Source organism: Xyrauchen texanus, chromosome 38 (genome assembly GCF_025860055.1).
Source record: "Xyrauchen texanus isolate HMW12.3.18 chromosome 38, RBS_HiC_50CHRs, whole genome shotgun sequence".
NCBI lineage: Eukaryota > Metazoa > Chordata > Actinopteri > Cypriniformes > Catostomidae > Xyrauchen > Xyrauchen texanus.
The window spans coordinates 4,228,267-4,246,592 of NC_068313.1; the positions used below are offsets into that span (position 1 = coordinate 4,228,267).

An 18,326-nucleotide genomic window follows, 5' to 3' on the forward strand; every position below is an offset into this window, starting at 1 on the left:
TGTTCTAACAAATATTAGAGTACTGTTTAATGTATAAACCCAAAGAGAAACATTTTCAACTCTCAAAAAATGCTTTTCAGAATATTGTTTCAAAGCAGTTTTACAAAGAAATATTCGCTTGCAACCCCCAGTGAGCAAGAGTACAACCTATCCTTGCATAGAAACATATATAACAAATTATATTTGTTTATTATACAGTTAAAAAACTATAACTGTCAATACAATTAAATAACAAATACTCGCATGATATCCAATCAGTCTTTATAAAACAGAATGAAGTCAAAGTTTTTTTTTACACTCTCTCTTCTGGAGTCCCCGGATCCTATTTTATTAAAAAATAAATAAAAAAAAACACTGACCTGAAGAGACAGCTTTCAAGACTTAAATTGTTTTTAATATTAAGCTGGACTGATATAAATTAAATTGTTTAAAGATTAACATAAAAAAATATTACCTTTGCTTGACAGACTTTGTCATCCACCTTTGCCTGCCTCAGTCTTTCAAACACAGATCTAAATATCCTCACACCTCCACTGTGAGGATTACAGGATTACTTCACCATACTAATCAGATTCACACCTGTTACTTTGGATATGTTGCCATGGAATTGCTATTATGATATACTTTGTAGTACTGTGTAAATACTATGTTAGGTTTATGGTATTCATTGGTATATAGCTATCAAAAGACCATAGTATACCATCTAAAGCCATCTCTGTACCATGGTAAGCATTGAAGGAAAGACTTATATTTAATCAATTCATATTTAATGCAATTTTTAAACATAAATATTCATTGCGTCTATGTCAAGACAATAATTACGTACAATATTTAAGTACACTGAAATGTACAGCAGCTTTTTGGGCACTGAAAGCAGTCCTGTAGTTTATATATATCCAGTGTTTGCATGTGTGGAAGCTTCATTGTGGTCCTTCATTGGCTGTTGGCTGTCTGGCTGGATCAGGCCCTGCTCGTATTCAGCTCCAGTGACTCGGCAGTGTGGCAGCATTTCCTCCAGGAGAATCCGCACCAGGCCTGGACTATGTAGCTGAGAGAGTCCGGAAATGTCAAGTCGCTCTAATTTTCTGGGGTTAAAGAGAAGGAAGGGAATTAAAAACAAACAAGGAATGTTCCACGTTTAAAACAAGTCAAGCTCAGTTGACAGCATTCGTGTCATAATGTGAACTATTTAGACTCGTCTCTCCGTTCGAGGTTACATTGAGTCACTTACAAAGAAAGTGAATGGGGCCAACTTTTGGAGGGTTTAAAGAGAGAAACGTGAAGCTTATAATTTTATATAAGTGCTTACATGTTAAAACTTGTGTATTATTTGAGCTTTAAAGTTGTTTAAATTGTCATATAAAGTCTACAGCATTACTTTGTCATGGCAACATAACTATAAACTGAATATAACTCTTGACAGAAATGGTTAGTATGTGATTTAATAACACTAAAATCATGTTATAACACATATTATTAACGTCTTTGTGACTATACTATTGAAACCGTGAGTATTTTAATGTTTACACATTGACCACATTCCCTTCCATTGTAAGTGCCTCACTGTAACCCAGATTTGTACTCTTTTTAAAGAAAAGGAGGGACGAGTTGAAATAAATTTTTGCTTTAATCAACATTTTGCCACAAAGGCTGACGATTGAGCAAAACTTGTAGTGAAACCGCAATATTCCTTTAAGTGTGCAAATACTACTTGGGGGCCACTGTACATCTGATAAAAGCATATAGACTAGGTCAATTTGAGTTACCTGAGGTTCTGTAATGCAGCCAGTCCTCCCACCGTAATTCGAGAACAGTGAGAGATGTTTAACTCCACCAAACTCTCGCCAAACACATGCAGACGGGCGAGGAACCAGTCATCCACTTCAGGACATTCTCGTAGAGAGAGAGTGTGAAGTTTATTCTGACTCACTGAGGAGAGACAATATGTTTCAGTGGATAAAGCTACACAAACACTTGTTTGTCATATGGGCCAAAACTTTTCTTAGTTTCAGGGTGTGACAGCGCTCTTTTCTGTATGCTATTTGTACAGTGTATTGTTCTTCAATACAATAAAACATGCTCTAAAACAGACAGTTCGGTTTTGGATACTGACTGGCCTATAAACAGCATTCCAGCTGTGCTATAATACACAATATACACTGTCTGGCCGCAAAAAAAGTTGCAAGATCTAATATTTAGTTGGACCGCCTTTAGCTTTGATAACGGTGCACATTCGTCGTGGCATTGCTTCGACAACCTTATGCAACGTCACAACATTTCCATCCAGAGTTGCACACATTTTTGGCCAAGATCTTGTATTGATTATGGGAGAGTCGAACCACTCCATAAAGTCTTCTACAGCACGTCCCAAAGACTTTCAATGGGGATAAGGTCAGGAATCTGTGGTGGCCAAATCATGTGTAAATGATTCCTCATGCTCACTGAAACACTCTTTCACAATTTGAGCACGATTAATTGTTGTCTTGGAATATGCCGTGCAGTCAGGGAAGACAAAATCCAATGATGGGATAACTTGGTCATTCAGTAAATTCAGGCTGTCAGCTGACTTTTATTGCCGTATACCATTGCTGAGCCTAGACCTGACCAATTGAAACAACCCCAGATCATAACACTAGCTTAAATCCAAACAGCAATATTTATTTTTATTTTTTTGGCCAGGCAGTGTTATTGTTTGCTAACATTCAGACACCTGCTACACTGCAGTGGGAGCCGTTCAGAGGAGCACTGAAATATAAGGAGGCACAAGAATACATGTAAAACATCAACTAATGTGACATTAAAATGTGTTGTCAATGATTCAGGCCTCATTCTAAGAGTAGAATTCACAAGAGATCAGTAAATGAGGCTGTTTTAACAACTCTATGACAATTTTGAGTAATAAATGTGCAGTAGGATAATGTGTAACTTTTAATGTTTAATGTTAATGTGACCTTCGTTATCATTCGGTCGGATATTTGTCTAAACAACTGGTATCACCACACCATTTGGGTGCTCACACCTGGAACAACATTGGTCAACCAGACCATGAGAATGTAATTCTTTAATTACATGAAGAGCACTGCTTCATTTACATGATGGGCAGCATGTTATTTTACAAATGAATTAAAAGGTAAGGTTTTAGAATGCTCGTGGTTCAGTCTGACATTTCATCTCAAGATCGACGTCCTTTCCTTTTTGTGTGTGTTTTATTTTTCTTACAATAGGCATATTTCACTTTGAGCAGATGTGTGAATGGCTTTCGGCTGCAGAAGGCACATGAGAGAATCAGCATATCAAACAATAGAGTGAATGGGCACTTGGGAGTATTTGAGTAGATTTCATTCTTTTTGTAGACTAATAAAACACACACACAAAAAATAGCACGACATATTCCTGAAAAATGTCTCTACGTGAACAATCATACAGATGTCGGAAGTTTGCACTAGCTCGCTAATAACTTAATAACGCACGCAGGTGTGCTCATGTTGACTGATCTTAACTGATTGAAAAACCTATCTGCCTCAAAATAGTTGGAGCTCCAGGTCATGCCTGCCAATGTCTTGAACCAATGGCAGAAAAATGTGTTTAGTAGACAGTACAAAGTTTTACTGAAAGTTCGCTGAGGCTAGCTGTTTCGAACCACCGAATCTAACTAAAATAAAAACTTTGTTGTGCCAGATTTAATTCTAAACAATGTCACACCTGTTCATTCATCAAATAGTGTACCTTGGGCTGGAGTCACGAAACTTTCTTAAGAAATCTCTTCTTACCTACCATTTTCTTCTTAATTTGTAATAAGAAAATTATGAAAATGATGAATATACTTCTTAAGAAGGTTCCACCTTCGGAACACTCTTACAAGCCTCTTATAATTTATCCTAAGAACATCCTTCATTTTTTTTCTTAAGAACATTTTTGTGAATCCAGCCCCTGGACCTTCCCTTTCATTTTTTTCCAAAGGGATTTCATAAAATCCTTCCAAAAGTGAGTTTTAAGCCATGAACCAAACCAACCACCTCAGAGTCACAAAGAACATTACAAACTCTGATTTGAAGCAAAAATGTATTTGAATATCACACAAAAATATGATGGTGAAAGACTGTATACATAATGTCTTTAATGAGGAAATGAACTACAATCCAGTTAAGTACTGTGAATGATTTAATCATATTTAAAAAGAAGGGAAAATATAAAACGATAGATTTAAAGTTTTTATTATAAGTACATAATTAATATATTTAAAGTTTATTACAAAGTATTCAGATATGTACAAACATATAAGCAGTTTGAGAGTTTATCGATTGCATCATGAAAGCAGCTGGTCTCTGCTGGGCTACTTTGCGCAACTCTTTGAATGGAGGGTTTTACCACTCAGGATCATGGATAGTGATGTTCTCAATCAAGGAAATCTGCTATTAAACACGATATTTTAAAAATGAAGATGAAATAATGCAAGCTTCAATAGAAGCATATTCCATCGATTTACAATCTCTGAGCTCACGGTGGGTCTTTCTATAATGGTTTAAAAGTTAGAGTTAAAAATTTATTCCCCTACTGAAAAAATGAATGGGCTTTTTATTTCCAGAACCAGACTGGTGCGCTCCTTTGTGAATATTGTAATGGCTAAAGGGGTTGCTCCGCTGCATGCCAAAAACAATAAAAGGAATGTGATACTTTGTGCAACAAGTGTGTGTGTATGTGTGTTTAAAACACAAGTTGATTACCAAGGTTGTCAAATCCTTCATGGTTAATTAGGGTGCCACTCAGATCCACTTCCTCAATGTGTGTGTCAGGTGTGCTGACGAACTCATAGCTGAATCTTCCTCTTGAGTCTGGACGAAACCATTCAGACTGGCCTGCAAATCTATAGAGATGATGGAGACACAATCATGGATATCTACTTAGAGTAGTAGAGATAGTAAGTAGGACTCTGGATGTGTTTATAATGGCAACAGTTACCTGAAGCTCCCTCTTAGAGTCAGAATATAATAAGCCGCAGCAACATTATCACCAAACCTTTGCTGTGTGTAACCAAAAAACCTGTAGAGAGATGAAAACAAAAGACCTTAAAGTACATGTATATATTTAATAAACTGCCTTCTTTGAATGACTAAAACATATGGGTTAATGGTTAGTCCCATCATAGTCAAGTCTCAAATTAGTAATAAACATTGACATTTTCTGAAAGAAATGTGAGCGGTGCTTGCCCGTGCATAACAAATAGCCACTATGCCAGTGTGTTGTGCATGGTTGCCAGGACATATTGCAATATGGTTGCTAGGGTTCTCGAGATGGTTCTCAGGTGGTTACTTACTGACCCAATTCAAAAGAGCCCACTCCTAACTCTCTATTTTACTCTGGTCCCTAGATATGTCTCAGGACACTCCATTAATATAAGTCTATGACTTTTTTTGTTTGTTTGTATGTTTAAACCTCCTCCAAACAATTACATCTGATTTCATCTAATGAAACACGGGCACTTACTTATTCTTGCGTCCAACTACTCGTGTCCTTAACCAGCTGCTCCAGCCCACAACATTCTCCACATCATAGAAGTAATGATTGAGTTTCAGGAGGAACCTGTTGAAGACAGATGGAGCAGTACCTCCTGAACTCCAACTCCTCCTGAGAGCAACAGCACAGGTGCGTTCTGAACTCCTCCTGATGGCCTGGGACTTATGAAAGAGACATTTAAAAACAAATGAGCAATAATGATAATCTGTGTCCTTAAATGTTTTTGTCTCATGAAGCACCTCTGCCTAATCAGCAATGCTCAAGTACCCCTCTATCCACACCAAACCACAAATGTGTTCCTTTTAATTCATATTATAATGTGTATCATTTAGCATTATTTAAGCAACCGTTTTTACAATGATTCACTCAAAAACTAAAATCAATTGATACTGTGAGGGCTTAAATTGAACCAATTAGAGAAATATTGTTATTTTATATTTGCATTTAAGTTGATATTGGTTTGAATTAAATCTAATGAAACGAAATAGATTAAAGCGTTGCACATACTGCTAACAACTTTTTAATAGGTAACTTCAACAAAAAATCATTCATTGACAGAATAAGCAAATATGTTAACCTTCTACAAAATAAAATGTATGTATTGTTTGAATAAATGTTATCCTTTTTTGGATATAATTAAGTACAAATAAAATATGGATTATTGCTTGTTTGATGGCCAGCATTATTTTTTTATTTATTTTTAGGTTTTGGTAGGTTGTCCAGGAATTTGACAGGACTGAGGTTGCAGCTCTAGTTGTACTCTTGTGGAGAAGTGTGCTTGAGACGAACAGGTACTTATATATATATATATATATATATATATATATATATATATATATATATATATATATATATATATCTGTATATTATTGAATGCAAGGATATACAGACTAAAAAAAACAACGTAACAAATCAAGGACAATACGTAAAAATCAAATGAAGCTAATAGAAATAGAACATACAGAGAAGGAAGGAAAGAGGGCAAGAAATTAACCCTTTAGCATCAATTAAAGAACAAACATTAAAGACATTGCAAATTATAATAGACGAGCAGGTACTGCTGCTTTAACCTCTGTCTCCAGTACACATACAGTTTCATCTTGGGTACATGTACCGCTCTTCAATTCTGAATAGCGCTAAACGTTGGCTTTTACATAATACTCAATGGTACATGTCCAAAACGCATTAAATTACCATTGTGCACGCCCAAAATAACAGTACTACTATGGTATTTTGTGGTACTACATTATTACCCCACATTGGACTTTTGTGCGACTAAAAAATAAAGCCCGGTTATGAAATATGTAATTATGAATGTTTTTCACGCATTTATTATAAAAACAGTCAGAGTCACAAACCCATTACTAATCTGGATATATGATTAAGCAGGTTTATTAAACTCACCAACAAGGAGGCTGCCATTTTTCTACGGCGGCTGTGGAGTGACAAACCGCACTGTTACTGGGGGTGGTGAGGGAGTTGTTGTTTTTGTCATCAAAATACTTTTAAATGAGAATTGTCTGAATGAGAATTAGAGAAAGTGGTAGAAATTCAGGTTTCAAAAAGAATAAACCCATCGCTATTGTTTTGTATTAGCTATTCTTCAGAACAGCAGGCACAACGCAATATGGTTAGTAGGCCTACTGCAAAATAAAAAAAAATAAAGAGTACCTCTTGGTCTAAACACGATTCTATTTATTTCATACAGTTATTCCGCACGACTACAGAAAAAAAAAATATAATTCAAGTTGCGGATTCGTAATTTTCAATCAACTACACCTAATTAAAAATATGTTATTTATATACACACACACACACACACACACACACACACACACACATATATACAAAACATTTATTTATGCTAATTTTTGGTAAGTTGTTATACATGGGTTAGAAAAGAAAACTATTTCGCGATAGTACTTTACAAATACACGGGTGTTGTTATTCATCGTTGCAGGCAGCAGGAGGCGCAAACACATTACAGAATGACAAATGGCTGCGACGAGCACATACGGTTGATATCAGAAGTTTAAGTACACCTTAGGCAAATATGCTGTACAGGAGGTGAAATAACATGGCACTTTACACGTACAAATATTGGCTAATTTATTTATCTTACCAACGTTTCGGCAATAAGCCTTTTTCAAGGATTCATGCTGCGTTCCATTCTAGGAAAAGTGCAATGGAAAAGTCGGAATTCCAACAGGGAAACAAACAAACAAAAAAAAAAAGATAGCAGAACAAAAACATTTACGTATACAAACAAAGAGGATTGCAATGTGCACTCACTGTTACAACAGTACCAAAGTAAAACAGCTAAATAAAATATGAATAAAAAAAAAAATACATATAAATACAATGTCAGATGAATAAAAGTTACAAAAAAATAATTATTTAGAAAAAAGGCTTAAAATATTCTATACAATCGTTTTGCTTTTTGTTTTAAATTATTTTAGAGTCTCACTATACTGCAATAACTCAGTTTTATATTGGTGGATGTTAGGTTTAATATTTGCTCATTTCTGTTTGTGAATATGGTGTTTCTGCAGATTGTTCTGATAACTAAAAAGTTGACTCCATTCACTTAATTTGTGTATCATACATTCAAAGATTCATACTTCCAGAAGACATGACACCTGATATTAGTTGATTAAGGCTACCCGGACTGGCATCAATTATAATTTCAAATTCCTTTGCAGATACAGAAATCTGATAATAATTAAGGAATTCATTGTAATTAAAAAGTTGTCCATTACTCTTTGATGTAAACTTCACAGGAACCTTGTTTACATCAAAATTACATTTGAAGTAAAACTCCAAACCACCCATCTTACCAAAGTTCAAATTGGCGATGATATTCCATATTTTGTCTTTCCAAAGAAAATTATTTTTTATCCATTTATTTTTAAACACACAATTCGATGTATTAAATTGAGTACGTTTAAACCACCTCCTTCTATTGGATTGCACTTTTTAATATAGTGAGGTCTATTCTTCCAATTAAATAGTTAAACAATAGTGTATCTACTTCTTTTATAGTGGATTTTGGAATATCTAATGCAAGTGCTGTATACACCAAGCATGATAACCCTTCTGTTTGGACAGCAATACTCTACCCTTCAATGATAGATTTCTCATTCACCATGCATTACATTTTAGCTTAATTCTTCCTATAGTCGGAGCAAAGTTCAAATTATTCCTCTCGTTTTTGTCTTTACAAATCTTGATTCCTAAATAATGAGCAACCTCCTTCACCAGTATCCCATGTATATTATCCATGGTACATGTTGTCAAAGGAAACAAAACACATTTTTTTAATGTTTAAGAATTTAAGACAATCAATTGCTTTCTTGATTTCGGTTTTGTTTTAAGAAAAGAGCCGTATCGTCTGCTAATTGGGAACATTTACATTTTTGTCTAAAAGCTGAATACTTTCAAATCTATCTTTTTTTTATATATATATATATGTATGGCCATAGTCTGTGTGACTAATAAAAACAGAAAAGATGAGATTGGGCAGACCTATCTGTTGTTCCAAATGGCAATTTAATTGAGCTTTTACATTCGTTGTATTAAGTTTGAACAGCTCATTAAATAAATTCTCCAAAACAAAAGAATTCTAATGTCTCCAACATAAAATTATGATCAACAGTTTCAAATGCTTTTTCATATAAATAAATAATCAAAATAAAACTATTATCTTTAATAAACTCATTGTAATAAATTAAATCCAAAACAAGCATTATATTGTTACAAATGTGTTGATCCCTCATAAATTCTGATTGACAGTCATCAATAACGGGATCATGACACATCTTTAGTCTTTCAGCAAATATCCGTGCAAAAACTTCAGCATTATTATTAATTAATGTTCAAATGATTTAAATAATAAAAAAATTTAATAATTTTCTAAAAATAAAATCCTTTGCTTCGGTAAAAATATCAAACCTTGCATCAAAGAATTGGGCAAATAACCACATCGAATAGACTCTCTGAATGCAGCTAACAAGAAAAGTGATAATTCATCTGGAAATGTCATCATTTCCATGTAACTTATTATCCTTTATTGTTAACACAAGGAAGTACTTCATTTAATAATATCTCTTGGTCACACATTTTCATAGAGGACTCACTTAACTTTATCATCTTGAATAGAATCAAAACATTATTGTGTATAACACAATCTGTCATCTATAGAATACAATTTCTCAGAAAATTTGGTCACATACCTAGATATTTCAATAGGGTGCTCTGTTAACTGTCCCTCAATACTTCTTTTTTCCATGTTAAAACATGGAACACTTTCCTCTAACAATTTATTCCTTGACCTAATGAAGGCACCCTTTGCTTTATATTTATAAATTCTATCCAAATCTAACTGCAATTTTAATAATTTATTCTTTTGATCTAAGCTATCATTTCCAGAGAGGCTTATGATTTCACTAATAATTTTTTCCTCATTTGCTCTTCAATGTTTTGCAATATCTCTTGCCCTCTTTATGGCCAAACCTCTCATTTTGTATTTCATTAGATCCCAATTTGTACTAAAATCATTTGTTAAGTTTGCATTATTCCAACATTCTATAATAATATTTTTAGCACCTTCTCTGAACTGATCATCTGTCAATATGGTCTGATTTATTTTCCGAAAAGTAACTGATTTCACATCACTGTTTTAAGTTGTATTCAGTGAAAGAAAGATGACTTTGTAGTCTGTAAGTACAGAAGATTATAGAGACATCTTTAACATCATTTGCTAAATTCCTTAAAATGAACCAGTACTCTATACATGACTGATGAATAAGGTCTTTTTAAACCATGTAAATTTAATTTTGTTGGGTCTCCAAATATCCATCAGATCAAACGTTGAACATAAATTATAAATTTCTGGAAGAACAGACCTAACACTTGTACGAGGAAGAAAACAATCCTTTTCAGAATCCCATATTGTGTTAAAATCCCCTCCAATTATAGCATTGCTAAACTTATCCAATATTTTTTGAATCTGGTCTTCAAAATTAAGGAACAAGGCTTTCTTTTTTGTGGTCAAGTTAGTCGTGTACATATTACCTAAAATAAAGATTTCATTGTTTTTTTCTATTATCATTATCACAACATTGAGTGGTGCATATTAGTTTGGATTATTTACCTTTTAAGATTGTAACACCTGCTGATCGATTATTCCAATTTGACATCCAGACATCATCCCCCCATTGAATTATCCAACAATGATAATTTGACAAAGATACATGTATTTCTTGAATAATAATAATTTAAAAAAAATCACATTTGAAATAAAATAAATTGCTTTTATCTTTAACAAATCACAAATTTCCCTGACATTTAAAGAACAATCCGATAAAGATACCAATGTACTGTATTAACTATAACTTACAAATAATGTTACCATCACCTCAATAACAACCAATACCTGAATACCTTGATAAACCTAACTCAAAGCCTTGAAATAACTCTGATTGGGTCACATGTTGTATGGATGAGGCGAGAGAGTGGGATAGATATTATAATCCCTTAATTGACAATGACAAGAAAGCGATGATACACAGAAGAGGATGACTAAAGGATACAAAACTACAGTCATTTGGGTTAACATAAACAATGTAACAACTAACAATGAACAAGAACTGACAAGGATGGAACTGAATTAGAGGATTGTAAAGGGAGTAATGGAAAGGAGGAGGTGAGAACCGGCTTAGTATAATGAAGAAGTAAAAAAAAGACAAACACAGAAAGGTGTCGGACAGCTGCCCGTAAATCTCTCTCTCTGTCCCATTGCAGTCTCCAGTCGGCCTTTATCCCTCTCTGAGGCTTGATTAGTCAGATTAGAGGCCAGGTGTGTAGCATCATGACCCGGCCCTGCCCTCCGCCCTGTCACATTCCTCCCTCGTTCTCTCAGGCCGGGGAGCCCCCCGGCATGACGTACCCCCCCTTCTCTGCCTAACGCCCCGTCTGCCGGCAGGTCATCCCTGTCTACTTGGATGAGGGAGGGGATAAGGGGAGGGAAACAAAATAAATGTGGCATCTACACGCTGTAACGGCGATCGTGCCAAATTAACAAAAACATTTAAAAAAAGAGAGGGAAAGACCAAAACGGAGTGGCAGTGGGAGAGAGAGAGAGAGAGGTAGAGAGGAAATAAAAACACTCGACGGTTCTCCGATACGCTTGGTCCTCGGCCACTCCTCCACTCTCTAATGGATGACAGCCGCACCTCCGCGGACGGATCGGAGGCAGACCTCCGGCTCCTGGCACCCTGGCACGTTTTTGGTGGACGGTAGGGGTCTCCCCCACCCCTGGCAGCGGTAACGGCACCAGGCGGTTGATTGGAAGCCCCTCCTCCCCTCATGTTGGGCGGCAGTTCCTCCACTTCCAAGCGGCCGGGCTCCTCCGTCCTCCGGCGGATGGCCACGGCTGCTCTGTTGGGGTGGATGGTAGTGGCGAGGACTCTACCTCCCTCCTCCTTCCCGGATTTCGGCACCAGTGTAAAGAGATTAATCAAAAGGAGGAGGCGAGAACTGGCTTGACAATTTAAATAATATTTTATAAGAAACTTAAACAAAAAGACAAACACTCAAAGGTGTCTGACAGCTGTCCGTAAATCTCTCTTTCTGTCCCATTGCAGTCTCCAGTCAGCCTTTATCCCTCTCTGAGGATTAATTAGCCTGATTAGGGACCGGTGTGTAGCATCACGACCCAGCCCTGCCCTCCGCCCTGTCACATTCCTCCCTCGTTCTTTGTAAACTACACACTGCACTTCAGTGTCAAAATAAAAGCTCCAGGTGAAGGTGAAGTAAATAGGACAGATATATATTACTAAATATTTTACAGAAATATTGTGTATTTAAAAAAAATCTAATCCTTAAAATAACAATGATAATTCAGTATTATATTATAATAATAAACTTGACTGGGTCCCACAGTAGTAATTTATTATTATGCGATATTCATGAGTTAGTTTTTGCACACACTGTTCATTCACAAAACTTTTTTTTGTAAACAATATATTAAGAAAAATAATGATTTTTGTTAAACTACTATGTAGCATTGAATATGGAATATAAATGTAAATATAAAAGTAAATATCATGAAAAATAAAAACGTAATTCTCCATTGTTCATTTAGTGAAAAAAACATCCCATTATTATTTTTAAATTAAATTTGTATTCAATGCTTTTAAAATACTGAATTTGCTCTATTATTATGAGTCATATTTATATATACACTCACCTAAAGGATTATTAGGAACACCATACTAATACTGTGTTTGACCCCCTTTCGCCTTCAGAACTGCCTTAATTATACGTGGCATTGATTCAACAAGGTGCTGAAAGCATTCTTTAGAAATGTTGGCCCATATTGATAGGATAGCATCTTGCAGTTGATGGAGAGTTGTGGGTTGCACATCCAGGGCACAAAGCTCCCGTTCCACCACATCTCAAAGATGCTCTATTGGGTTGAGATCTGGTGACTGTGGGGGCCATTTTAGTACAGTGAACTCATTGTCATGTTCAAGAAACCAATTTGAAATGATTCGAGCTTTGTGACATGGTGCATTATCGTGCTGGAAGTAGCCATCAGAGGATGGGTACATGGTGGCCATAAAGGGATGGACATGGTCAGAAACAATGCTCAGGTAGGCCGTGGCATTTAAACGATGCCCAGTTGGCACTAAGGGGCCTAAAGTGTGCCAAGAAAACATCCCCCACACCATTACACCACCACCACCAGCCTGCACAGTGGTAAAAAGGCATGATGGATCCATGTTCTCATTCTGTTTATGCCAAATTCTGACTATACCATCTGAATGTCTCAACAGAAATTGAGACTCATCAGACCAGGCAACATTTTTCCAGTCTTTTCCTATTTGCAGTGGAGATGAGTGGTACACGGTGGGGTCTTCTGCTGTTGTAGCCCATCCGCCTCAAGGTTGTGCGTGTTGTGGCTTCACAAATACTTTGCTGCATACCTCGGTTGTAACGAGTGGTAATTTCAGGCAAAGTTGCTCTTCTATCAGCTTGAATCAGTCGGCCCCTTCTCCTCTGACCTCTAGCATCAACAAGGCATTTTCGCCCACAGGACTGCAGCATACTGGATGTTTTTCCCTTTTCACACCATTCTTTGTAAACCCTAGAAATGGTTGTGCGTGAAAATCCCAGTAACTGAGCAGATTGTGAAATACTCAGACCGGCCCGTCTGGCACCAACAACCATGCCACGCTCAAAATTGCTTAAATCACCTTTCTTTCCCATTCTGACATTCAGTTTGGAGTTCAGGAGATTGTCTTGACCAGGACCACACCCCTAAATGCATTGAAGCAACTGCCATGTGATTGGTTGATTAGATAATTGCATTAATGAGAAATTGAACAGGTGTTCCTAATAATCCTTTAGGTGAGTGTATATTTAAGCAATATCATTACAGCAGTGCTGATGTAGGGCCATATAGCATGACTGCGAGTGTGATATTGCTTATATACAACAGTTCAATGAACAAGTACATTTTAAAAAATTAGGATAAACCGAGTACGGTCATAAAAATGCATTTGTGCACTGAACTACATTCTTACGTGACGAATCAGAATCTGCCGTTGCTGGTTCAAAACAAATTATGCATCCAAGCCTTTTTTAGTAATTCAAAAAGGTTTCTTGAACACGACAATGAGTTCACTGTACTAAAATGGCCCCCCCAGTCACCAGATCTCAACCCAATAGAGCATCTTTGGGATGTGGTGGAACGGGAGCTTTGTGCCCTGGATGTGCATCCCACAAATCTCCATCAACTGCAAGATGCTATCCTATCAATATGGGCCAACATTTCTAAAGAATGCTTTCAGCACCTTGTTGAATCAATGCCACGTATAATTAAGGCAGTTCTGAAGGTGAAAGGGGGTCAAACACAGTATTAGTATGGTGTTCCTAATAATCCTTTAGGTGAGTGTATATATAAATATGACTCATAATTTTTATTAAAGCCTGCACATAGATCCTACACCTCCTGTCTCATTTCAGCAACCATTCGTTACAGAATAACTGACCCAACTGATCTAGCATCTGAATAGTGCACTAAAGGAACCCTGGGCCAAAACCTGCATCCATGGTTTCTTGCTCCAAGCCGCTGCCTTCCATGGCTCCGCCATTCGAGCCTCCCACGGCTCCACCTTCCATGGCTCCACCCCTCTCCAGGCTCCACCTGCCTTCGTAAAGCCTCTCCTGGCTCCGCCCTCAGAGTCTTCCATGGCTCGGACCGCTCCCCCAGAGAATCCACTGCCAGCGTGTCTGCCCGCTCCCCCAGAGACTCCTCTTCCAGCGGTTTCGGCTGCCATCCCAGTGACTCCTCTTACAGCGTCTCTGCCCTCTCTGGTCCTCCTGACCCTGTCCTGGCGCTAAGGCCACCTCCCAGACCTCCTGACTCAGTCTCTATGCTTTTTGCCTCCCAATGCGTCACTACCTGCTCCGCCCTGCTGTGAGGCCTTGCCAGGAACGTCAAAAACGATCGTCCCCTTAGTGCCCCTCGCACAGATCTTGGACGCGTGGCTCTCACTTCACAATCCGTCGCGCTGGCTGGCCAGGACCATCCGACCCCTTTCGCCGGCATCCATTTTACCTTGGTGCATGGCGAAGACGGCAAGAACCTGCGTGGGGAGATCCCGAACCCTTTTACAAACAAAGACGCGATAGAGCCTGTCCCTCCAGCAGAGGATGAAGAAGGGTTTCTACAGCCATTACTTCATCGTACCCAAGAAAGGCGGCGGCTTACGACCGATCTTGAATTTGTGAGTTTTCAATCGGACCTTACACAAACTCTCGTTGTAAATGCTCACGCACAGACACATTCTAACTTGTGTCCGGCATCAAGATTGGTTCGCAGCGGTAGACCTGAAGGATGCGTACATCCATGTCTTCATTCTGCCTCGACATCGATCCTTCCTACGGTTCGCATTCAATGGCCAGGCATTTCAGTACAAGGTCCTCCCCTTCGGTCTGTCCCTGTCCCCTTGCATCTTCACCAATGTCGCAGAGGCAGCCCTTGCCCCGCTACAGGAAGTGGGCATCCGCAGCTCATTCTCGAGAGTTACCATGCGCTCACAGGGACCAGGTGCTCAGGCACCTCAGCCATTTAGGGCTTCAGATCAACTGGGAAAAGAGCAAGCTCTCCTCGGTTAAGAGCATCTCTTTTCTCGGCATGGAGTTAGACTCAGTCTCAATGACAGTGTGCCTCACGAACGAGTGCACACAGTCGGTGCTAAGGTTATAGATGCACTGTCATGACAGGTCTCGCTCAGTCGAGAGTGGACCCCCAGGCAGCCCAGCTGATTTGCGACCGGTGCGGTATGGCACAGGTAGATCTCTGTGCTTCCCAAGATAACTCCCACTTCCCACTCTGACACACTGGCACACAGCTGGCCCCGGGGGCTGCGCAAGTATGCATTTCCCCCAGTGAGCCTTCTTGCACTGGTGCTGTGCAAGGTAAGGGAGGATGGGGAACAAGTCACCTTAGTGGCTCCTTACTGGCCCACTCGGATTTGGTTCTTGGATCTCACGCTCCTCGTGGCAGCACCTCCCTGGCAAATTCCCCTGAGGAAGGATCTGCTTTCTCAGGGACGAGGCACACTCTGGCATCCGCGGCCAGACCTCTGGAACCTCCATGTCCGGCCTTTGGATGGGACATGGAAGATCTGTGTGACCTACCACCTGAGGTCATAGACACGATCAACCATGCCAGAGCTCCATCTACCAGGCAGCTTTACGCCCTAAAGTGGTGATTGTTCACAAATTGGTGTTCTTCCCGGTCTGAAGACCTACAGAGATGCGCAGTTCTGTCAGTGCTTTCATCCCTATGATAGAGGTTGGAGGGGAAGCTGTACCCCTCCACCTTGAAGGTGTATGTAGCCATCGTGGCCCACCACGACGCAGTGGACGGCAAGTCTTCGGGTAAGCATGACTTGATTATCAGGTTCCTTAGAGGCGCTCGGAGGCTGAATCCACCCCAGCCAAGCCTGTTCCCCTACTATCGGGTCTTCAGAGACCCCCCTTCGAGCCGCTTGACTCAGTTGAGCTCAAGGCCCTCTCCTTGAAGATGGCCCTCCTGATAGCGCTAGCTTCCATCAAGAGGGGTGGGGAGGGTTCTCTGTCAGCAACACTTGAGTTTTGTCCGGCAGATACTCACGTCATCCTACGACCACGACCAGGCTACATGCCAAAGGTTCCTACTACCCCCTTCAGGGACCAGGTTGTGAGCCTGCAAGCGCTGCCCTGGGAGGAGACAGAACCAGCCTTTTTGTTGCTGTGTCCGGTACATGCTTTGCGTATCTATTTGGACCACACGCAGAGCTTTAGATGTTCTGAGCAGCTCTTTGACTGCTTCGGCAGACGGCGGAAAGGGAATGCCATATCCAAACAGAGATTACCTCACTGGGTCGTTGACGCTATCTCCCTGGCCTACCAAACCCAGGCCGTGCCTGCCCTCTTGTGGCATCCTCGTGGGCACTGGCCAACAGCACCTCCCTAGCAGACATCAGCAGAGCAGCGGGCAGGGCAACACCCAACACCTTTGCAAGATTCTACAATCTCAGGGTTGAGTTAGTCTCGTCCCGTGTTTTGTCAGGTCCGAGCCAGTACTTTGTAGCAACCCCTCCCTCACAGCAGGTAGGATTTACCACCCCACCATTCCCACATGTGGCCTGAAAACCCATGTGACGTATTCCGCCACTCTTTACCTCCCCCCAGCTTGGGCAGGTGGTGGTCTCCGCAGGGTCTTTTCCCCTGAAAGAATAGGAGTTGGAAAAGAACATCTTCCCAGAAGCGTGTGATAGAGTTAAGATGGCCCCAGCGACTAACTCTATGCGGGAAACTTAGAAAGAGAAAAGGCACGACTGGCATGGCCTGCTCCCATGCTTGGCACGTTGCATTTTTATGATGATTTTTAAGGGCCGTATGGGAAGGGTACGTGCAGTCTGACGCAGCCTGTCGCCTTGGCACGCAACTGCCTGCCCGCACCTGCATCAGCTGCGCACATACACGGCGTCAGCTGCGCACATACACGGCATGATTGAATTGGGACCCCTAGTGCCGCTTCATTCGCTTCATCAGGGAATGGAGGTTACAACAGTAACCTAGACGTTCTCTTTTCAGTAGAGATTTGCTTGATTTTTTGTCTTCTTTTGATGCTATTTTCACAAGTGAAATATTTGTCTGAAATGTAAGTTATTTAACATTATTTACTTGTTTGTTGAATTGTTGTTTAAAATAAATATCACACATCCATACTAATATAGGGAACAATGGCACTCTTGCTCATGTGGTATTGCTCAATTAAATTATAATGGTGTTACTATAACTTCTGATAACATCTCTGTACCATAATCCTAGTAAAAGTTTTTAAAGGTTTAATTTAAGTTGTAGAATTGATTGAGTGCTTAAATGACGCACACCTAGATGTAGTGACTTCACATTAATAGTTACGCAGTGTATACAATGAGATTCACCAACAGACCTTTGAAGCTATTATACTTTGCTTAATCATCACAAATGTGTAATAACACTATAGATATTAAAGTGATAGTTCACCCAAAAAAGAAAATTCTCTCATCATTTACTCTGTAAATGCAATCCTCTTCACTGTATCAGAGCCTGTACAGCAGAAAACAAATAGCTTCACAACTCTCTTTTGGCGCCCCTCTGTGGACATTACATCCGGAAACAAGAGCTCACATGTGCTCATACACCCAACAACATATACCGCTTTGGCCACTGGGGGAAGTGTTTCACATTTCGGTAAGCACAGACCATTT

General features: G+C 39.3%; 1 protein-coding gene across 1 annotated transcript; it reads right to left on the reverse strand.

The window, feature by feature from the left end:
* Positions 1-322: 322 nt before the first annotated feature.
* Positions 323-7,014, reverse strand: dmac2 (distal membrane arm assembly component 2). Its single transcript, XM_052110089.1, has 6 exons — positions 6,919-7,014; positions 5,485-5,675; positions 4,960-5,040; positions 4,725-4,864; positions 1,767-1,929; positions 323-1,085 (listed from the first exon to the last, which is right to left on the reverse strand). Exons 1-6 carry the CDS (start codon positions 6,934-6,936, stop codon positions 887-889), a joined length of 792 nt encoding a protein of 263 aa, XP_051966049.1. The 5' UTR covers positions 6,937-7,014; the 3' UTR covers positions 323-886.
* Between the last annotated feature and the right edge of the window lie 11,312 nt (positions 7,015-18,326).

What these genes read in the sequence shown, in the direction of transcription:
- dmac2 (XM_052110089.1), bottom strand. An exon ending in GTAGTTGGACGCAAGAATAA is followed by an intron (nt 5,041 to 5,484) that starts GTAAGTGCCCGT and finishes ATCTCTCTACAG; the next exon opens with GTTTTTTGGTTACACACAGC. An exon ending in GCTGCATTACAGAACCTCAG is followed by an intron (nt 1,086 to 1,766) that starts GTAACTCAAATT and finishes CTTTAACCCCAG; the next exon opens with AAAATTAGAGCGACTTGACA.